At 38.4% G+C, this 23,900-nt stretch overlaps 1 protein-coding gene across 1 annotated transcript in view; it reads left to right on the top strand.

Annotated features, from left to right (window-relative positions):
* The window catches only part of Unc13c (unc-13 homolog C), a 438,787-nt gene that overhangs the window by 265,661 nt on the left and 149,226 nt on the right, over positions 1 to 23,900 (top strand). The window contains exon 17 of the mRNA XM_003471882.5: positions 14,147 to 14,280. Coding sequence (XP_003471930.2) covers positions 14,147 to 14,280 — 134 coding nt within the window. The remainder of the gene's footprint in view (positions 1 to 14,146; positions 14,281 to 23,900) is intronic.

Consider the following 23,900-nt stretch of genomic DNA (forward strand, 5'->3'; position numbering starts at 1 on the left):
TTAATAAAATTGAACATCCTGTGGGTTTATAGCTACAGGTAGATTATAGGCATAGATTTTGGGGGTTAAAGGATGCTTAATCATAGAAAAAGGTGGGTTTTTCATGCCACTAGTTGGGTGATAGGTTATCTCACTTTAATTTCATTTTGATGCATCATTTGAATAAGTTTAATTTGGAAACTTTCTCTCTCAACACTGCTTTGCCATTGCTGAAATCCTCTCATTTTCTTACTCACAATGCAATCTAGCAGAACAGCTGTGTTCACATTGGCAATTGACTATTTAGACTACTTCCCCACACAGCATTAAACTCATAGTGATGATCAAGGAATTAATAAGAAGCTATACAGTTGGAAGAATGCACCACACATTTTATATTCATCCAAATGAGTTTGAAGGAAACTCCAGACAGATGCTACTGAATATGAAATTGAAGCTAGAGTATTCAGGAACACAGCCTCCTTTTGATTATTTACAAGTGAGATGCCAGGCTTGAGAACTCTTTAGTTCCACTGATTTATTGTTTCCCTCATGAGTGGATGCACAATGAGTAAAAGATTACATGCAGTTCTGTGGCCTGGGGTTTGGCTGAAGAGCAGCTGAAGAGGAGAACCAGAACCAGAACCAGAAATCCAGCTGTCTCACTGTCCTCAGTATTCTAAGGAAAATGAACCTGGCTGTGTTGAAATTCTGGTAGTCGGGGATCATGATCATTGACTTCAAACTTCTTGTGCCTTTTGGTTGATAGGGAAAGAAACAGGAGGCACATTTCCTATGTGTTCTTGGTTAGACCTGGCATCACTGTGGCCTCACAACCAAGCCTGCACTTGGCACTTACAGCCTGGGAGCCTCGGCCCTCTCACGCCCAGAACCCTGTCCTGTCTCTGGAGCAATGTTAAGTCATAAATCTGCTGTCACTGCCGCTGCCACATTCTAACATCAGACACAGCAGGAGCACATTGTCTCCCAGTTGATGATTCTGATTTCCTGCCTACATCCATCGAGTTTTGTTCAGAGATTGCAAGTCTGCACCACAATTTTCTTCTGCTTTCTGGCTTTCCAGCCTTTGTTAAGTGTAGCCTGCAGATAGTATCTGAACATGATGTACCTATGTTTCTCATCAGTATAAGAAAACTTTTTTAAGAATACTATTGAATTTACAGTGAAAAATTAAAATATTATCCATCAAAATGTACATTTTCCCCAACCATATTTTAAATTTAAAATTACAAATTGTACAAATCCTGTTTTGAAATAAATGTGCATTGTGCAATGACAAAATCTAGCAAATTGATGTGTCCATGGCCTCAAAGAGTTCTGATTTTTATTTTTATTCTTTTATTTTTTACTATTTTTGTGGAAAATGGGTGCTGGAGATTGAATCCAGGATCTTGCATGTATTAGGCAAATATTGTGTTATTGAGAAATGTTCCCAGGTACAGCTATGATTTATGCAGTGGAATGTATTGTATCTACATCCTTAGCATTTCAAATAGGTCATATATTCTCATTAGCTAGAGTTCATCATGCTGTCCAATGGATCTCTTACATGTATTCCTCTTGTCTCGCTGAAATTGTGTCTGTTTTGACCAACTTCTCCCTTCCCACCCTGCAGCCTACCCCCTCCTAGAATCCACCCCTGCACTGTTTGCTGCTGGGGAACTCTCTCATGTTCCACTCATAGTGAAATCATGCAGCATCTGTCTCTTTTTCCCTTGCTTATTTCATTTAACATAGTTGAAATCACCATGAGCCATTCAAAGGAATCACAAATTGCAAACCCTTGGCCCAGTGAAAACACGTCTATAGACAGGCTCCGCCTGTTTTGTTGCCCATAATATACATTATTGGAAATAGTCTACAAATATACTAGCTAGAATTTTCAGAAACATAGAAAAAAAAAATATATATATAAAATGCCATTTGAAGAGATTAATTCCTGGTCCTTATTTCTATAGTAAATTAATGATAAACTCAGATCGTAATATAAATTTAGTTTTTAAATTTGTTTACTTGTATTAATACATGTTTGTAGTACATTAATTAATGTAAACAAATGTTTACATTTCCTTGTGTGGAGTTGGTACACGTGTGTAACACATTTGAACACCTAAATTTGAAAACTAAATTTCACTTTATGTTTTCAGTACTAGGCATTGAACCCAGAGCCTTCACACTGAGCTACCTCCCTAGCCCTTTTGATTTATTTTTGGGACAGGATAATCACTAAATCTCTAAATTGCCCAGTTAGGCCCAGATTAGCAATTGTCCTGGTCCCATCCTCCCAGAGTGCTGGGATTACAGACCCTATACCACTATGCCCAGATAAGTGTATACCATACTGTTACATAATTTTTATCTTGAAAATCCCACATTTGATACAGTCCTATTTTATAATTGTGCAACGCTTACTCACCCAGATCTGCCTTTTCAAGTTCAGGGAACCATTTAAAGTTGTTAGAAAACATTTGAAGTATCCAAACACTTTAAAATGCATTTTTGGAAATTTAAATATCAGGATATTTCTGTCTTATTGAAGCTGGAAAAAAAACAGTAGTTTTTTTTTCTTTTCACCATTTTTCTGTAACAAAAGTAAAATATTACTTTATTTTGTTTTGCTTCATTTTGAGACAAGGTCTCAACATGTGGTCCAGGCTGGCCTTCAACCCACTATGCAGAGTAGGCAGGCAAAGTTATGATCTTCCTTCCTCAGCCTCTTCAATGATGACATTATAGATGTGTTCCACCACAACTGACTGAAAGTGAAATACTATAGTATATGAAAAGTCTACTTTATTAAACTAGATCAGTGTTTTAGTTTTTTTTTTAATTTTATTTAAAAGGAAAAAGAGAAAAACACAAAACAAAACAAAGCGGTGTAAGGGTACAAGTAATACAGAACTACAAAAAAAAAAAAACAGTAAGAAATCACCAGTTAATAGATTACATATTATCATCTTAGAGATAGTTGCTCAAATCACAGGATCAAATCATACAAAGTGGACATTCAAACAGTGAGACTGCAAACAGTTGTGTTCAATGATCCAACCAAAAACATTAATATGGTCAGCTATTTAACACCCCTAAACACACTTGCTGTTGTATCCTTTAGAGCTCTTTTTTTCCCTTTCTTTTTTACAACAAAATTTACACATTTTGGGTTTTATTACTCCTTAGTTCTTACTACTTCTTTGCGGGGGGGAATAAAGTCAAATATGGCAAAACAAAGCCGTCAGTCAAAATCAAGGATAGACATAGCACATGATGTAAAATAGAGTACAAGGTTATCAACAATGGTTATCAACAATGTCTCTTGTTTCCTTAAAAAGACTGTCTATCTCATTAGATATTATAAAGTTGAACAAAACAGTAGAGAACAAGACCAATAAAACTTAAGCATTGTAAACATTACAGGACTTCCAAAGGAGACAATAGTCAAACCAGAATGGGCATCTTAGTGAATCTTATTGCCTTCAAAGTAGTTGCCTATACCCTCAAACTTGATACTATCATACAGAATGGAACAGAGTCTAATCAGTCAAAATAAGATAGTGGGAGTATTACAGGACTTCAAATCAAGTTAATAGGAAATCAAAAAAAGTTACTATTATATATCCTGCTAATTTTTTTTAATTTTTCCCCTTAATTAAAAAAACATAAAAAATAACTAAATAATTTTTTTAATGAATAAGGGAGAGATTGAGATAAAACAGGACATAACAATATAACAATACAGGTCAAAGCATGACTGTTTCAGCAACCTAGTGCTTTACCACCAAGTAACCCGACTTAATAGTAGTTACCATAGTGTCTGTCTTTTTCCTTGAAATATTTGAATAAAACTTCATATACTATAGCTTCAAATATTTCCATATCAAGAAGCCCAGAATAAAGCCTTTCCAATTCATAAGTGAAAACTTTATAAGGCTTCAAGGCCACATAATGGGGAATCATGATTACCACGTATTTTTATATATTGGAATCATTACTTACATTAGGGAAACTATTCGGTATTCACACATGTTGATTTATTTCACTTATGAGTATGGTCTCAAGCTGTGCCCATTTATTGATAAATATCTCAACGTGATCCTTCTTTATAGCTGAATAATACTCCATTGTATAGAAATACCACAACTTTTTTATCCATTCCTCAGTTGATGGACAGTTGGGTTGTTTCCAAGATCTGGCGATTACAAATTGTGCTGCTATAAACATAGGTGCACATATATCACTGTGGTGTGATGCTTTCAGTTCTTTGGGGAATATGCCTAGAAGTGGAATAGCTGAAACAAATGGGACTTCCAATCTCAGCTTTTTGAGAAATCTCCAGACAGACCTCCACAAATGCTGCACCAGTCTACACTCCCACCAACAGTGTAGGAGAGTTCCTTTTCCCCCACAGCCTCTCCAGCATTTGTTGTTGTTGGTTTTCTTGATCCTGGCCATTCTTTCAGGAGTGAGATGATATCTCAGTGTGGTTTTAATTTGCATTTCTCTAATGACCAATGATGATGAACATTTTTTCATGTATTTATTTGCCATTTGCATTTCTTCATCTGAAAAGTGCGTATTCATCTCAGATGCCCATTTTTGGATTGGATCTTTGAATTTTGGGGGTCTGAGTTTTTTTAATTCTTTATATGTTTTAGACAAGAGTCCCTTGTCTGAGAGAGAGTTCACTAAAATCTTTTCCCAGTTTGTGGGTTTTCTTTTCACTATGCTGGAGATTTCTTTTGACATGCAGAAACTTTTTAATAAGAAGTGGTCCCAGTTATTGATTCTGGGAAGTATTTCCCGTGCGGTTTGAGTCCTGTTCATGCATTCTCTACCTACTCCTATGTCTCCAAGGTTTCTACCCAATTTGTCTTCCAATAGATTTAGTGTTTCTGTTTTAATATTCAGATCTTTGACCCATTTAGATTTTAATTTAGTACATGGTGATAGACATGGGTCAAGCTTTAGTTTTCGGCAAATGGAGAGCCAGTTTTTCCAGCACCATTTCTTAAAGAGACTGTCGTTCTTCCAGTGAACCTGCTTGGCTCCTTTATCAAAGATAAGGTGGTTGAGTGTGTTTGTAGTTGTGGTTGTATCTTCTAATCTATTCCATTGATCTTCAGCTCTGTTTTGATTCCAATACCATATTGATTTTACTACTGTTGCTTTGTAGTATAACTTCAAGTCAGGGATTGTGATGCCTCCTGCTTTGTCTTTGCTGCTTAGAATTGCCTTTGCTATTCTAGGTCTCTTCTGGTTCCAGATGAAATTTAGGAGTGATTTCTCTAGATCTATAAGGTATGTTGACGGTATTTTTATTGGGATTGCATTAAATCTGTATAACAGTTTTGGGAGAATGGCCATTTTCACAATGTTTGTCCTTCCTATCCATGAGCAAGGGATGTCTTTCCATTTTCTGAGATCATCTTCAATTTCTTTTTTCAATGTATTATAATTTTCACTGTATAAGTCTTTCACTTCTTTCGTAAGAGTAATTCCTAAATATTTCATTCTTTTGCTTGCTAATGTGAAGAGTGTAGTTTCTCTTATTTCCCTCTCTGTGATTTTGTTGTTCATGTATAGGAATGCTATTGATTTCTGAGTATTGATTTTGTATCCAGCCACATTACTGAATTTATTTATTGTATGTAAGAGTCTTTCAATGGAGTTTAGGGGGTCTTCTATGTAGAGTATCATGTCATCTGCAAACAATGATAATTTAACTTCTTCTTTTCCTATCTTTACCCCTTTTATTTCTCTCTCTTGCCTAATTGCTCTGGCTAGTACTTCCAGTGCTATATTAAATAGGAGTGGTGATAAAGGACATCCTTGTCTTGTACCTGATTTTAAAGTAAAGGCTTTCAATTTTTGGCCTTTTAGTATGATGCTGGCTGTTGGTTTGTCATAAATGGCCTTTATTGTATTGAGGTAAAGACCATCTATTCCAATTTTCTGTAAAGTTCTTATCATGAATAAATGTTGGACCTTATCGAAGGCTTTTTCTGCATCTATAGAAATGATCATGTGATTCTTATTTTTGGCTTTATTGATATGGTGGATTACATTTATTGATTTATGTATGTTGAACCATCCTTGCATTCCTGGGATGAATCCCACTTGGTCATGGTGTATAATCTTCTTGATGATTTGCTGCATCCTATTTGCCAATATTTTATTGAGGATTTTTGCATCTGTGTTCATTAGGGAGATTGGTCTGTAGTGTTCTTTTATAGTTGGGTCTTTCTCAGGTTTTGGTACTAGAGTAATATTTGCTTCCAGGAATGACTTAGGAAGGATTGCTTCCCTTTCAATTTCATTGAATAGTTTGAGGGGTGTTGGCATTAGGTCTTCTTTGTATTTCTTGTAGAATTCTGCAGTGAATCCATCTGGGCCTGGGCTCTTCTTTGTAGGTAAGGACTTAATTACATTTTCAATTTCATTAACAGAGATTGGGTTATTCAACAGTTTTACATCCTCTTGATCTAGCTTTGGTACTTCATATGTTTCTAAGAATCTGTCTATTTCTTCTGTGTTATCAAACTTTTGAGAGTAGAGGTTTTTGAAATAGGTGTTTATGATCTTCTGTATTTCTATTGGGTCTGTAGTGATTTCACCTTTTTCATTTCTTATTGCATGAATTTGAGCTTTTTCTTCCCTTTTTTTAATAAGGTTGGCTAGGGGCTTATCAATTTTATTTATTCTTTCAAAGAACCAACTCTTTGATTCATTGATTCTTTGGATTGTTTTCTTAGTCTCTATTGCATTGATTTCTGCTCTGATTTTTATACTTTCCTCTCTTCTTTTGGCTTTGGGCTTGACTTGCTCTTCTTTTTCTAGCTGTTTGAGGTGTAGCATCAAGTTATTTATTTGTATTCGTTCTGTTTTCCTGATGTGGGAACTCAGTGCAATGAATTTTCCTCTGAGGATGGCTTTCATTGCATCCCACAAATTCCGGTAAGTTTTATCTGCATTTTCATTTTCTTTTAGGTATTGTTTAATTTCTTCTTTAATTTCTTCTGTGACCCACTGATTACTCAAGAGTGTGTTATTCAGTTGCCTTGTGTTTGTGGGATTTTTGCAGTATCTTTTATCATTAATTTCTAATTTCAGAGCGCTATGATCCAATAACATGCAAGGGATGATTTCACCTCTTTTGCATTTGTTTAAATATGTTCTGTGAGCTAATATATGGTCTATTTTAGAGAATGATCCATGTACTGCTGAGAAGAATGCGTATTCTGATGTTGTTGGGTGGAACATTCTGTATACGTCTATCAAATCCATTTGTTCACAGGTGTGATTCAATCCTGTTATTTCTTTGCTCATTTTCTGTCTGGTTGATCTGTCCCTTGGTGTCAGTGGCATATTAAGGTCTCCTGTTACAATTGTGTTACTGATAATTTGAGTTTTCATTTTTGTTAATAGTTGTTTTATATAACTGGGTGCTCTGGAGTTTGGTGCATATATATTTAAGATATTTATCTCTTCCTCTTGGAGTTTTCCCCTTACTAGTATGTAGTTACCTTCTTTGTACTTTTTAGTCATTGTTGGTTTAAAGTTCATGTTGTCTGCAAGCAGAATGGCTACTCCTGCCTTTTTTTGGATTCCTGCTGCATGAAGTATTGTTTTCCATCCTTTGACTTTCAGTCTGTGAGTATCCTTCTGGGTTAGATGGGTTTCCTGTAAACAGCATATGGTTGGATTTTGTTTCTTGATCCATTCTGCTAGTCTGTTTGTTTTGATTGGTGCATTGAGACCATTTACATTAATGGTTATTACTGTTAAATGCTGGTTTATTGTTGACATGTTATCTCTCTGCTGTTGCATCTTTACCTTTCTGTTCTGTTTAACTATCTTCTTTGCTTAGTGGTTTTTTCCTTTGTGTATCTAAACTGCCTTTCAATATTTTTTGCAGGGTTGGTTTGGTGTTCATGAAGTTCTTCAGCTGTTCTTTGTCATGGAAGTATCGTATTTCACCATCAATTTTGAATGATAGTTTTTCAGGATACATCGGTCTAGGTTGGAAATCATTTTGCTTTAGGATCTGGAATACTTCACTCCATGCTCTTCTTGACTTTATTGTTTGTGCTGAGAAGTCTGCTGTGATTCTGATAGGATTTCCTTTATATGTGATCAGTCTTTTCTCTCTGACAGCTTTTAATAATCTATTCTTGTGTTGGATTTCTGGGATGGTGATTATTATATGTCTGGGTGTAGTTTTATTTTGGTTATGACTATTTGGAGTTCTATATGCTTCACTAATCCTGATGTCGGTTTCTGATCTCATGCTTGGGAAATTTTCAGCTATTACTTCTCTAAATATCCTCTTGACATCCTTTATGTTGTCTCCTTCTTTTTCATTAATCCCTATCATTCTTATGTTATTTTTCTTTGCATCGTCTTGCAGTTGTTGAATTGTTGTTTCCTGATTCCTGTTATTTTTTAAAAGATCTTTCCTTTCCTGTTCACTAGTTGCAGTCCTGTCTTCAAGGTCTGAAATTCTATCTTCACTTTCATTAAGGCGGTTTTTACAACTTTCAGTGGATTTTTTTCTTTCCTGTATATCTCTGTGCATCTACATTATGCATTCTGTTTGTTTCTTATATTGCTCGTCTAGGGATTCTATCTTTTTGTTTAGTTCCTCCAATTTTTTATCTGTGTTTTCTTTAGATATATTCAGAATCTCTTTCATTTCTTTTATCATTTCTTCTTTTACCTGGGAGATTATTTCGAGTTTGAATTTCTTTAAAGCTTCCTGGAGTTACTTGTTAATTTCAGTACCTATTGTGTCCGATATTTGAGGTGAATGGCATATATTTTCTTCTATATACATTGCTCCTAGGGTTTCTTGAGATGGGCTTGAGGTTTGAGGTTGTTATTTGGTCTTTTGTTTTGTCATTTTCCTATATTTCTGTGTTTCAAGTGTTATTTGAAAGCTTCATCAGGATCTGTTGGAAATCCCCTGCTATGTTTGCAGCTACTGAGACTCTGGCACCATGTTACCCCAAGCCACTGGGCGTGCAGAACCAATGGCCCTCCTCTGCCTGTTCAGAACTCTGCAGTTCCAGATAAGCTGGGCCTCAGGGACACTGTGTGCCCACCTGCCCGTTGGAAGCTCCACAGCTCTCCAATCGCAGCCGGGATGTGGAGGCGGATATAGACGCCTCAAACTCACCTCTCCACTTCACTGCACCCGGAAGCCTGGAGAGACCCAAATAGTCTGGGCTTTGGGCAGAGTGCACTGAGCACTCACCACAGGCTGCAGGGCCTCTGGAACCCGCAATGCTCCACTGCCCGCTGAGGCATCCACAGTCCTCCAGACACACGGGGAGGCTGATGCAGGCACCCCAGATCTGCCCAGCCTCTCCTCTGCACACCGATGGCTAGGTGCGGGAGTCCCAAACAGGCTGGGCTCCGGGGACAGCGTGGGCCCACCCACCCATTGGAAGCTCAGCAGTTCTCCAAGTGCAGCCGGGATGGGGAGGCGGATGTAGAGGCCACAAACCCACCTCTCCACTTCACTGCACCTGGAAGCCTGGAGGGTCCCGAACAGTCTGGGATTTGGACAGAGTGTGCTGAGCACTCACCACAGTTCGTAGTGCCTCTGGATCCTGCGATCCTTCCCTGCTCACTGAGATATCCACAGTCCTCCAGACACACGGGGAGGCTGATGCAGGCACCCCAGATCCACTCAGCCCCTTCTCTGCACACCGATGGCTAGGTGCAGGAGTCCCAAACAGGCTGGGCTCCGGGGATCAGTGTTTTAGTTTTGAATAATTACTTTTATTTAAGATGTCTAGTTGCTCATTTTTGGTTACCAATTAGCAACAGTGGAATATTTGAGAATACCAGTGATTTGATAGTGGCTGTACTCTACAAAATAATATTATCTGAAAGGATCTAGCAGTAGAGTCTGTCGACAGCTGGAAGGGATACTGTATAAATATTCATGAAGGCTTTCTCTCTCTCAAAATTGGAGAAATGTGTGTAGTCAGAAATCTGCCAAAAAGGAAAGTAAAACTGGAACGTTTCATTGTGGAATGCAAAACCTAGCAGAACCGTGACTTACATTGGCATCCAGGAGAAACTATATCAGGCTTCTTATAAATGACAGTCTCACAGAGTTAATGCTATGTAGTGGTCCACATCCCCAGGTCACGATCCCAGGTACCTTGTCTCAATAGCTCTGTGGCAGGGCTGAGGACAACTGATCCCTAACAAGCAGTCCAAGGGATTCCGAGTTAGGTGGTCCAGGTGGAGACAAGAAGCCTCTGATGAGTAGCAGGTAGAGTATTTCCTACAGATGCTCTCCTTGGAAGTATGATCCCTATTTTCCCAACGCACATGGTGAGTGCACTTTGAGAGCCAGTGACACAGTATTTCAGGGCAATGGGAAGGCTGGCTTGCCCTGGTGCCCCCAGGAAGACTGAGGCACCCCTCTTTTATCTGTGGTCAAAGTACACTGAGATAGTGCTGCAGCATGACCAGCGTGCTTAGAGCCACTACCTAAGTGGATGGTCTAGGTCCAGCCCAGTACAGAATCTGGGGCTTGGCTTCACCCAGCCCAGCTTTCTAGTCTCCTGTTCCTGGCAGAGTTTCCATGACTTCACATACCAGCAGAATTGAGTGGGTAAAGAAAATACCTTTGACAGTGGCAGTAAACATTTGTAGTACTCCCCCCAGTCCCCTGCACTGCCTGGGTCATCAGTCAACAACGCTACCTCAACAGTGGATGTCAGCTTGTTGTCACCCCTCTCCCTCTGCTGCTGCCTCTCCTGCTTCTCCTGGACCCCTTCTTTGTCCAGAAGGACCTGTCTTCCTGCCTCCTGAGCTCTTCTACTTTGGGTTTCTCTCATGAGGGGAACCATGCAATAAAGGCACCAGTTTTCCTGCAGATGACCCTACTTTATCCTGTGGCAGAGCAGCTCTCTGTTTTATATTAAAGGCCAAAAAAGTCTGGAAATAACCCTTGTACCTTGATTTAAGCAGTGTTGCCTTAGGTATTGAGTGTGTGTGTGTGTGTGTGTGTGTGTGTGTGTGTGTGTGTTATGCACATCCATTGAACTGATAGGAGACACACACATGCTGTCACAGGCCATTTCACCCAGACTCTGCCCACACCTGGCATATGCTTTTGCGCCCCTTGGGATTTCTCCACCCCAGTCCTTCTCATCCTCTCTGAGCAGCCGTTAGATGTAGGATTGCATGTACACACTCATTGAGCACAAATGTGTGTGCCAGTTTTCACACCATTTTGTAAGTCCCACCCCCATGGGGACATCATCTGTTATTCTAGTGCTTTCTATCTTGCATACAGTGATTCTCTTTATATGTTGATGTTTTCAGGATGGAATAGGCTATATTTCTTCTCTTGTTTTATATTGGGAATTGAATCCAGGGACTTTGCATTGATCTGCAACCCACATTTCCAGTCTTTATTATTTATTATTATTATTATTATTATTACCATATTAAGGGCAACTAGTCACTAGTTGCCCAATCTCGGCTCATACTCTAGCCTCTTGCCTCAGCCTCCCAAAGTGCTAGGATTATAGTTGTCAGCCACTATACCACCCAATATTTTCTTACTTAATATTGTGAAAGTGAGGCATGTTTTTCTGTAGTGAAGTATCCTGTTGAACATGAAAATTGGAAGCTTTCTTGGGCTGGGGATTTAGCTCAGTGGCATAAGCACCTGCCTTGCAAGCAGGCGGTCGTGAGTTCGATCCCGGGTACCGATTAAAAAAAAAAAAAGAAAATTGGAATCTTTCTTCAGTTGATCCTATACTCTGGCAACCTCTCTCTCCATATTATATCCTCCCACACTTCCTATTAAATCTCAATAATCAAAAACCATCCAGTGACAAAATAATTTTAGCCACTAATATTACTAATCATTCTAATTGCAATTGATCAACTAAGTCCTACTTTTCAAATGTATTGTAATTTCATTAGTGACTTTATGATTGCTGTATTTTCTTACAATAAAGAGGAACTCTCAAGGGTTTCATATATGAGTGCAATTATTATTAGCCTTCTTAATTTAGTAATTTAGTAGTCTACCACTCATCTCCTCCAGTTTTCCAGTTACAAAGCCAAATATTTAGAAGGTTGTAGGTTGTATAATAGACTTAGATATGTTTTACCTGGAGGAAGCAGGCTTAATAATGTAGTATGCGTGACTGTGGCCCATCTTCTAAGCATTCTATTCTATAAAGTAGGAGAGCCGCTCGGTGCTGACAGCATTGCTAGGAATCAATGAAGGACTCAGCTTCTGCTTTGGCTTCTTCTGATGCAGCATACAGAACTGGATGCCCAAAGCCACATGTCAGTTGCCTTCTGGCATTGACCCAGCAGAAGGACAGCTCAGCAGGTGTTGTGACACCTGAGGGTTTGGGGTGAAGGCACATGCAGTTCTGTCTCCTGTACCCTTTGGAGACCAATGTTAAGTGGTACAATGGTAGACTACATTCATAGCAACTTCCTTTCACTTAATTCCATGACTGGAAATAGGTAACACATGTCATTTGACTGCCTTCCCATCACGGTGGTCAATGGTACTGACCCTCAGAACCAATTTTATTTACAGCCTTCAAAACTCTCCAGGGTTGATTGTTAAACACGTCACAGGGCATAGTATGGAGCTTATTACGAGTTAATTTCACTGTGAACTTCTAACTCAGAGGTTGTCCAGGTTGGATGTTTGTGAGCCTGCCTTTCCTTCAGTGAGGCAGCTCCAGAGCTGCTCTGGGGAGGCCATCAGGAGTTCACAATATCCCTCAGGCTTGGGATATGTGAGGCCCTTAGGCTCTTTGAAGATGGCTATCAGCTCATTCAGGCTGTTCACAGTAATTAAAATAACCCAACTTTAACCATTTTGATTTAACACTACAAGCTTTAACATCTGTTGCATTTTGAAGATAAAAGTGTGGTGAAATAGCCTTCCCTGAAGGTTAGTGACAGTCTCTATGCACAGGTCCCTTATAATGAGCAAATGTGCTGTGGGCTGTATTTTAACTTCAGTAAGAACAACAGTAGAGTGTGATTCATCTAAATACAGGCTCACATCTTGATCCACTTTGAAGACTGGTGTGGACAACTCTGCAGCCACCGCCCAGTCACAGCAGAAGACAGGACAATTAAACACAGCAACCCATGGAGCCATCAAATCTCATGTTTCACAACAGAGTCCCCACGTTTCCTGTATCATCTTCATCTTCAGATATCTTGAATCAATAAGCCTTTAGATAGTTTTGCAAAAATTGACCCAGAAGCCATATGCTTCCCACTTATTTGTATAGTTGAATGGAAATCATGTCTTTTTTTTGGCTAATTTAAAAAAATAAATGTGAGAGAAATACTTTAAGAAGACCCACCAAAATAAACAACCAGAATAACTTATCTGTATTTTGGAAACACATACATTGAGTATGAAATTTTTATTGTGAAATGGTTGATATTGTTATTTTATTCTGTTAACATCAAAGTAAATTCATGTTACTGCAGGCCCCATTCTTCTTTCTATAAATGAGAATTGAAGAGCTCAAACAATGAGATTCAGGAGTCAAAGATGCTTAATATGAACAAGAAGAAAAAAAAAAAAGGAAAAGGTCAATTTACAAAATTTGTGTTAACTGAAAAAATTTGTAGATAGGTGTTCCAGGCATTCGATATAGGAGGTGTGTAGTATCACAAAATTTTGTAGCACTGATTTTCTAGATCTTTCAGGGTGACTTGGGCAAAATAGTTGGACATAATAAATTACACACACATGTACACGCTCATGCATATTTGTACACACAAAATCAACCTTTGTCTGTGGGAGAAGCCATGTTAAAGGAATATTTCCATAGTAATTATTCCTAAAGTCATAAATTATAGGAGCTAGTGGGAAGGGAAATCTCTGTTCTAAAATCAAGTAAGTAATAGGGGCTAAACCAAAAACCAAAGAGTAATTTGAAATAGGCTTGCCTTGTGCTTACTCTACAGGGGCCCTTTCATGAGAGGAAACCTGAGTTTAACTGCTTTCTCTCCTGTGACTGTTTCCATAATCCCCTTTTGCTGATCCTCCCCCTCACTTGCCTTTGACAGCAGACTCAGGTCCTCCTATTTGACCTCTTCTCTTTCATGTTGCATTCCTTGGGAGCAGAGTAAGAAGCAGGATGTCCCTCGGGAAGATCAGGGACCGACCACCAAGAACTTGGATTTCTGGCCTCAGCTTATCACACTGATGGTGACAATTATTGATGAAGATAAAACTGCTTACACGCCTGTCCTGAATCAGTAAGTGCACTTTCTTTATTTTATTTAAAGAAAGACAAAACAAAACAGAAAATGGGCAGAAATAATACATACTTTCAAAGAAAAGAAACAGTAATAAGTCACTAGTTGATCATATTGTCCCCCCACAAATAATTGTTCAAGATATAAAAGTGGAACATATAAATGGAATTTCAACCAGGGAGACTGCAAACAGTTCTGTTCAACTATCCAACAAAAACTAAGTAATATGGCTATCAATCCTATATACTTAAACATGTACGCATTTATCCATATCTCCATTTATGTTGAGACCAAACAAAACTTAGTAGATTAAAATCATTCTGAACAAAGATTAATATTATTTCTGGATTTCACATCATGACACTCTGGAATCAGCACTGGGTACTGCAGTCCCCTCTTTTTTTCTTCAAAGTATTTTGTTCATTTCATCATGTGTCATAAGGTCAGTTCTCATAAACTGTTTATAGGTTTTACACAAGCATGAGTCTTAACATATATTTCTATCCTTTCTATATTAGAGGGAGAAACAGAACAAAGCAGGATAGAACAAAACATATTCCTATAGACACATAAAACTAAAAAGACATATAAAACTGCTGTATAAGGAGTTCTATCATGGTCACTGTGCTGTCTCTAGTTATCATCAACAGCATTGGCTATATCATCAGATAAAGTATAATTGAATATATCTGTACATAACAGAATTAACAGAAATACAACTTTGTAGATAGTGTAGAGCTATAAAGATAGGTAGTAATCAAATCATAATGGGTATCTTAGTGAATCATTGTCATTTTCAGTATCGTTGTCTATACTGTTCAACTTGATACCATCAACCTAACAGTTTTGAATAAAATCTGTCAATAATAAGCAGCAATCAAACAAGTCAGATTTAAATAAGATCAGTCATGGTACAACAGTATAAGTCATACAGGGATCCGGATTAAGTTAATAGGAAATGAAAGATGACCACTGTGCTATATCCTGATATCTTCAGGACAGCTGTCTGTGCCCTCAGATCCAGTGCTTGTATACAAACTGGGATGGAACAAGTTCCATCCCAGCAGAGTGGTGCGAGTAATAAGGGTTTTAATTCCTGATAGACTATTAGCAATATCTTCTGCTATCTTTTTAAAGACTATTCCTCTCTTTTCATTCCCCAAGGATGTACTGTGTATTTTGGGGTCTCCCCAACACTCTTTGTTTTATATTGGGGGGGGCAATTTGTTATTTACCTAAGTGTTTCTGAACTTTCTCACTCCTGGACTTGATCTCTAGTTGTATTTCTTCACTTATTAAAGCCTGTCTTTTCAACCTATCCATAAATACTGGTCCAGTTACCCCTATTACTCTCTGGTTCCCTATCATATCTAGTTCTGTTTTCTCATATTTGATTTTGGTCCATATACCCTTCTTCAGGTTAATTATATTTCCTATAAAGAGCATCTCAGTGGACCCTACCTCTTGATCCACTCTGCCTACGATTCTCTCTTTTTTCCCTTAAGTTAGTATATGTAGGCCATCTATATTAGAAATTATATCCAACCTTCTCTGCCTCATTTCTGTTGTGCTCTATTTTTGTAATTAGTTGTCAGTTTGTCTTCTTCATTTTCCTTTTTGTTCCATTCGTTGGGGCCTCTCTGCCACTGTTCCTGAAATCCTGGTGCTTTTCTGTCTCATTAGAATGTCCTATAGTATTCTCTGTAGAGTTGGATTTATGGTTGCGAATTCCCCCAGTTCCTCTTTATCTTGGAAGCATCTTGTTTCTCCATTAATTTCTAGGGACATTTGTGCAAGATACATCAATCTGGACTGGAGGTTATTTTCTTTCAAGGCTTGGATTATTTCGCTCCATGCTCTTCTTGATTTGATGGTTTGTGCCAAGAAGTCTGTGGTAATTCTGATGGGTTTTACCTTGTAAGTGATCTGTTTCCTGTCTCTGAAAGCTTTTAATATTCTGTTCTTATATTGGATTTCTGGGATCTTGATTATTATATGCCTGGGTGTCATCTGTTTTGGTTGTAGGTGGCCGGAGTTCTGTATGCCTCATACATCTGAGTATCTTTTCCTATGTTTGGGAAGTTTTCCTTAATTATTTCTGTGAATAGCCTTTGCAGTTCCTTTGTTTGTACCCCTGCTTCTTCATTCACATTCTTTATTCTTAAGTTATAGATCCTCTTGTCGTCTTCTAGCCTTTGTATTGTTACTCCCTGTTTCCTTGTTATTTTTAAGAAATTTTTCCTTTCATGTTCCCACATTGCAAACCTGTCCTCCAGTTCAGATAATCTATCCTTAGTTTCTTTCAAGCAGTTTTGCCAGCTTTCAAGGGAGTTTTTAGTTTCTTGGTAATCTCTTTGAACCTGTTTCATGTATTCTATGTTTTCTCTATTTTTTCTATCAAACAATTCTCCCCCTTTTTTTGTTCTTCCATTCTTCCATATGTTTTTTCTTGGAAGGTGCTTAACATTTCTTTAATTATTCGATTTATATCTTGCTTTACTTGGTTAAATATTTCACTTTTGAACTCATCTATGAGGTCCCAAAGATATCGCTTTATGTCTATTGGTGCCATGTCTGATATTGCATGTTTGCTGTCCTCATTATACTTTGCATTTACCTTTCCTGGATCAGTGTTCTCAGGAATAGGGACTGAGGACTCTTTCTTGTTGCCTCCTCTTATCATATTTTTGTTCCTTCCATACAGGCGTATATAGGAGACCCAGTTTCTTTCTTTGTTAGTTTCAGTTTGTCTGCAGTGTACTAGGAGATACAGACCTGGGCAGCTTATGTTGGGCCCGCCCCTCCAGGTCAGTCAATCTGCTGAGGGCTTCACTATGTTAGGGTGCACTGCCAGGCATGGGGACTTGGTTTGGGCTCGCCTATTGGGTCTCAGTCCATGGCGTCATCCAGGTCAAGTGCTCCCCACCAATCCCGTTTGAGAAGGGAATAGCTGACTGAAGTCACTGCAGCCCTTTGTTCTGGCCAGTCTGCCCAGTCTCAGAATGTCATCTGTTGGAGCCCCCCCCCTTCTCTATGGAAGGGTTTTTATTCCCCTCATTCACTGCAGGCCGATGCAGGGTTCCCCACCAGCTCTGCTCTCAATTCAGTTCACTAACTCCTGCTCTCAGTGCGTTCATGTCTCCAGTGAGTTGAAACTGGCAGGCTATCCCAGCTGCACCAATTGAAGCACAGCAGCAGCAGTGAGTTCAAGCGGCAGCACGAAACTGTAACTGTTCCAATCATAGTACTGGGACTGTATTTTTAATTGATTTCTCTCAGCTTAGTTTGTTTCTGGGTGAGGAGGGTGTATCTCCCTCTGTTTGGGACTCCCCACGCTGTATTATTTTTAGAATCTAAGTTGACTATCTCAGTGTTTTATGCCACTGAAGTTAGAATATACACTCTGATAGCTGTGGCAAACTTTCCCCAAATTAAGCTGCAAGCTACAGAGGATTTCTATCAGTAAATACCAGTTCAGCGATATTATGAATTTGTAATTTGAATCCCATAGAGTTTGCTTGTTTGGATACAAATATTTCCTAAGAATTGATTTGTATGCAATGTAACCCATTTCTTTTTTCCTCTTCTTCCTCTCATAACTGTCTTATTGTCTCAAAAGAAAAATAAGTATGCTCCCCAAAGCTGAAAAGAATGTTGAAAAGCAAAAATAATGTGTGTTTCACTGTGTGGATTTTGTTTTGTTTTGTTTTGTTTTTTGTTGGTTTTGTTTTGTTTTGGTTTGGTTTTTTTGGTTTTGTTTTGTTTTTGGAGACAGGGTTTCACTATATGGTCCAGGATGGCCTTTAACTCACTTTGTAGCCCAGGCTGGCTTTGAACTTGTAGTGATCCTCCTGCCTCAACCTCCTGAGGGCTGGGATTGCAAGTGTGGCCACTGTGCCCAACAATTGTGTTTTAATAACAAAGAGTTATCATAAAAGCTGTGTTAAAACAGTTGTGCATGTTGGATACAACAAAGATAATGTTTAGTAGAACAAGTGCACTTCAGAAAATAATAATCTCAATTCTATGCCATAAGATTCTATAGATAAATTCTATTGTGCATGTTCTAGAAGAGCATTTAAAATCATCATCCTCTCAAAATGCTGCGAGCTGTGAGACCTCAACAGATTAATTTCTCTGGATCTCAGTTTTCTCCTATGTGAAGTAAGGATTATTACGAGGTGGCTTTCCAGGTCTAAATCCTCATTAAGTTTTCAGGTGTTGACTGACCATAGCCCAACTCCTGCAGGCCACATTAGGAATACTTGACCCTAGCCAGATAGCCAGGATAGTAGGGAAAGGTCAACCACAAGTGGACACCATAGGAAATCAACCTACAATGACCTGGTTTTATTATTTCTTATTCACCATACTGACCAAGACAAGTTTAAAATGGATCCAACTGAAATTCTGACTTTGGAAGAAATGTAGTATCGTGTGTGGTAGCCACCGAGTGTAGTGTCATCTCCCCCCACTCCTAGCTCCTGTCTGATTCGCAGCCCAACAGCTCAGGGGTGCAGTTCACTTGCGTTTCCTCTGTTTGCCACATCAACCTGCACCCTCCTCCCTAGAGCTCTGCCCTTTGTGCTCCTCTGTCAGGACTAGAAGGACCTCCCTTTACCCTCACTGAGTCCTACCCAGGCCTCCAGCAGCTTTAGCGCACACATTTCCCTGCTCACTTACTCTCTGGACCAATCTTGGGGGCAGAGTAGAGTCACTGGAGACTGGAAGACCAACATTACTGCCTGGGTCAAGACAGACTGTTTGATAAAGAAGAGCTAAGTGAAAACAAACATCTGCAGAGAAATTCAAATTAAAAGTTTTTGGAAGGGATTTGGTTTTTATTAAAGAAATGCCTTGGGCATAAGCACCTGCCTTGCAAGCAGGCGGTCAGGAGTTTGATCTCCGGTACCAATAAAAAAAAAAAAAAAAGAAAGAAAGAAATGCCTTGTATTTGCCAAGTTGTTAAACCAGAAAGGGACCAATAAACAAATCAGAGGTGTGAGTAGTTTTATAAAGTCATGAAATAAATTTAAAAGCCCAGGTTTACTTTTAGTCATATACCACAAAATATATACAATGATTTTAGTTGGTTAACTGTATTAAAAGTGAAGTATCTATACATTCAGTTATGGCGAAATAAATTTAAAATTGTGCACTAAATTAAACCTGCTAAGTGTAGGCATGAGCATCGACGGGCACAGAGAGGAAAGGACCGTCCTTGATGTGCCTTTCAAGTTTGTTTTTAATGTTGGAGGTTAGAGCTACCTGTTTCTATGATCACTTAGCCTCAAAAACAGGGAGGTAATCTGTCATCTGGAAGCTGTTTTATACTTGCATTTGCTTTGATGGTAAGGGCTTTGGGAAGCTTTTCTGCTTCGTGAGATTCACTCCAGTTGTTTGGTCCTCACCTGGGGAGCGGGATGGGGATGGTTCTTGTTGCCTGAAGTGGCATCTGTGTGACCTGGGAGCTCTCGGTCCACAGCTGAGGTCTGAGTGTGAGACACCACCTCATCTAGCTTTGAGATCACAGTCTGCTTACTTAGGCTCCACAGCTTCTCGGGGAGTAAGAAATCCTTACCAGTGTTGGAGCATAGGGGGATTGCAGATTCTGGTCCCTCTTCTAAATCTGGAGTCAGAAAACTTGAAGGGAGCAGAGATGAGCAGCAGTCTTGATAAAGGACCCTTCTCAGGTCCCAGGCACTGATGTATAGGGCCCCAGGCCAACTTGAGGACACAGCAGGAAAACAAGTTTGGATTTTATTTTGACAGCAATGGTGAGCGACTGAATGATTTAAAAATAAAGGATACTTTAAAATATCATTCCATGTAATTCCATATAAATAAGGTAGTGAGTGAAGTTTCTGTTATCATACCTGAGAAGTCATGGTAAGCTTATGCTAATCCAAATTTGACGAGTGGTTTGTGTAACTTAGAAGGTAGATGCAGAGGAAAGATTTCTTATGTTTTGCTTGCAAGTGCATATCCAGGAAAATGCGTTTGCTGAATGAACGAATGAGTAGACCCTTGGTGTGGTGAGTGCCTGCGTCCTCTGTCCCTGTACCATGGACTCAGTAATGGGCCACTTTGAGCCCTGTCTTCTCAGCTTCCTGAGATGTTTTTGATGGGGTAGTTTTCTTGATGCTTGTAGAAATTTCACAGAAATGGAAACATTTTTGCAGAATGTAGGTTTAGATGTAGATGCCTTTCTAAGTTTATTGAAGTATAACTGAACTCAGTGTAACCACACGTAATTCAAGTATGTAATTTGAGTAGTGCTGATATATGAACCCAGCCAAAACCCTGTCACCAGTCCCAACATAAACCCCTCTCCTCCAGAAACTTCCAGGTGCCACCTTGAATCCATGGCGACCCCTTGCCGCTGCATCGGGTACAGCAGATTATTGGCAAATATTATTATGTATGTGAATAGTGCCACATCACCTGCGCTTGTGTATCTGGCTTGTTTCATTCAGCTATTTTGAGACTGAGTCATGTTATTGGTGATCTCATTTTACTTTCTGAGTAATATGTCAGTGAATACGCAAAATACTTTGATCTATTTCTGTGTTAAACGGAATTGGGGATTAAGGTTCAATTTATGTAAGTCTTTTGCGTAGACAGAGGCTTTCATCTCTCCGACTAACTGTGTGGCAGACATGTGTTTAGTGTTTCTAAACTGTCTATGTACTTTCCATTGTTTAAGGTTCAATCTCTGTAAGTCTTTTGCGTAGACAGAGGCTTTCATCTCTCCGACTAACTGTGTGGCAGACATGTGTTTAGTGTTTCTAAACTGTCTACATACTTTCCTGTGGCTCTGTCTTTTCTTATATGAGTGTAATTACATAATTTTTCTTTTCTAGTTTTTACTGTGGTGAACTGTACTCGCTGATTTTTAAGTTTTAAATCAATTTCGTATCCTCAAGACAGATGCCACATGGTTTTGCTGTATCTTTCTTCCCATATATCTATCAGATGTTATTTGATACAATTCTGCCAAAAAATCTTTGCTCTTATGTTCAAGAGGATATTAGTGTACTGTTAATATTTTCTTGAAATATCTCTTTCTGGTTTTTATACCAGTTAATTATGGCTTTATATATGCTCATTTGAGAAGTGATTTCTCCACTTTGTTTTTTTTTTTATTTAAAAGGAAAAAGAGAAAAAGCAGAAAAAAACAAAACAGTGTAAGGGTACAAGTAATACAGAACTACAAAAAAAAACAGTAAGATATCACCAGTTAATAGATTATACACTATCATTTTTGAAACGGTTATTCAGGTCACAGGATCAAAGCATACAAAGTGAACATTCAAACAGTGTGACTGCAAATACTTGTGTTCAATGATCCAGGCAAAAATATTAATTTGGTCATCTATTTAACACACTTAAACATGCTTGCTGTTGTATCCTTTAGGGCACTTTTTTTTCCTCTCTTTATTACAAAATTTACACATTTTGGCTTTTATTGCTTCCATAGATCTTATTACTTTTTTTGTAAGAGAATAAAATCAAACATGATAAAACAAAGCTGTCAGTCAAAACCAATGATAGACATAGCACATGATGTAAAAACAGAGTACAAGGTTATCAACAATGGTTACCATAATGCCTCTTGCTTCCTTAAGAAGAATTGTCTATCTCATTAGGTATTATAAAGTTGAACTAAACAGTAGAGAATAAGACCTATAAAACCTAAACATTGTAAACCTTACAAAACTTCAAAAGAGGATAATAGCCAAACCAGAATGGGCATCGATGTGAATCTTATTGCCTTCAAAGTAGTTGCCTATAATCTGATACTTAATACTATCATACAGAGCGGAACAGGGTCTAATTAGTCAAAACAAGATAGTGGGAGTATTACAGGACTTCAAATCAAGTTAATAGGAAATCAAAAAAGTTACCATAATATATCCTACTAGTTTTTTTATTTTTTCTCCTTAGTTTAAAAAATAAAAATTAAATAATTTTTTAATGAATAAGGGAGAGGTTGAGATAAAAGAGGGCATAACAACATAACAATACAGGTCAAAGCATGACAGTTTCAGCAACCTAGTGCTTCACCACCAAATAACCCGACTTAATTGTAGTTACCATAGTGTCTTTTTCCTTGAAATATTTGAATATAACTTCATATACTATAGCATCAAACATATCAAGACAGTGTAACACCATTCAAGTGGATGAAAGCATTGTAGAGTATTTAGAACCAGCTAACAGAAAAATGAACAATGGTTTCTATATTGTCTCTTTGCCTATAACAATTTTTGTTTATACTACCACATATGATAAAATCCAGCAAGATACAACATGATAAAACCAATGGAGACAGAAGAGCCATAGTTTGGTGGGGCTTTAAAACAAGACGGTATTAAATCAGCACTAGCTATTATGATGTTTTGTTTTCTTCAAAATAGCTGTTCATTGTGTCACAGGCCATAATATCGAACAGCCCAGAATAAAGTCATTCCAATTAATGAGTGAAAACTTTATAAGCCTTCAAGGCCACATAAAGGGGAATCATGGTTACCACATACTTTTATATATTTGAATCATTTCCTACACTAGGGAAACTGTTCAGTGTTCACAGATGCGAGTTTGATTTATTTCACTTATGAGTATGATTTCAAGCTGCGCCCATTTATTGATAAATATCTCAGTGTGATCCTTCTTTATAATTGAGTAGTACTCCATTGTATAGAAATACCATAACTTTTTTATCCATTCCTCAGTTGATGGACAGTTGGGTTGTTTCCAAGATCTGGCGATTACAAATTGTGCTGCTATAAACATAGGTGCACATATATCACTGTAGTATGATGCTTTCAGTTCTGGGGATTTCCCCACTTTGATTATCCAGAAAGATATTTATAGAATTTTAATTTTTCTTTCTAGAGAATATGATAGAATTTACCAGAAAAGTTGTCTGGACCTGGAATTTTATTTCTAGGAGCTTTAAAAACTGTTAGCTTCTTTATTAGATAGAGGGCTATCCTATCTAGTAATAAATAACCTGTTTATTGTCCCCTAAGGTTCTGTAGCTTGTGTCTTTCTGGGAATTTTTCTATCTAATTAAGTGGTCAACCCTCCTGTGATATAATTGCCCACGTGTTCTTATTATCTTCTCCTCCCTCTCCCTCCTGCTTCCCCTGCTCCACTCTTGGCTGCTGCTGCTGCTCCTCCCGGCCCCCACACACTGGGGATCGCTGGGGATTGGGCCCTACACTGAACTGCACCCCTAGCATCTTTCTGGGGTCTGGAGCTTTGTTTTGTTTTTATTGTTGTCAGTGTTTGTTTTTGTTTGGTTTTGGGGTTTTGGTTTTTATTGAGGACAGAGTCTTGCTAGGCCACTCAGGCTGGACTTGAACTTGCAGTCCTCCTGCCTCAGCCTCCCAGAGTGCTGGGACTACAGGCATACACCACCACACCCCACCTTTTATTGTATTCTTTTAATTCTGGGAAATCTGCAGTGATTTCCTTTTTCTGCTCCTTAATGTGATATTTTGTGTCTTCTATTTTTCTGACCAACTGACTGATACTCATTGATTTTATTGTCACTTGAGAAAAATACAGCTTTTGATTTTATTACATTTATCTTGAATTGATTTCTTTATTAT

Source organism: Cavia porcellus, unplaced genomic scaffold (assembly GCF_034190915.1).
Source record: "Cavia porcellus strain 051 isolate PalLab524CR breed Dunkin Hartley unplaced genomic scaffold, mCavPor4.1 scaffold_1, whole genome shotgun sequence".
NCBI lineage: Eukaryota > Metazoa > Chordata > Mammalia > Rodentia > Caviidae > Cavia > Cavia porcellus.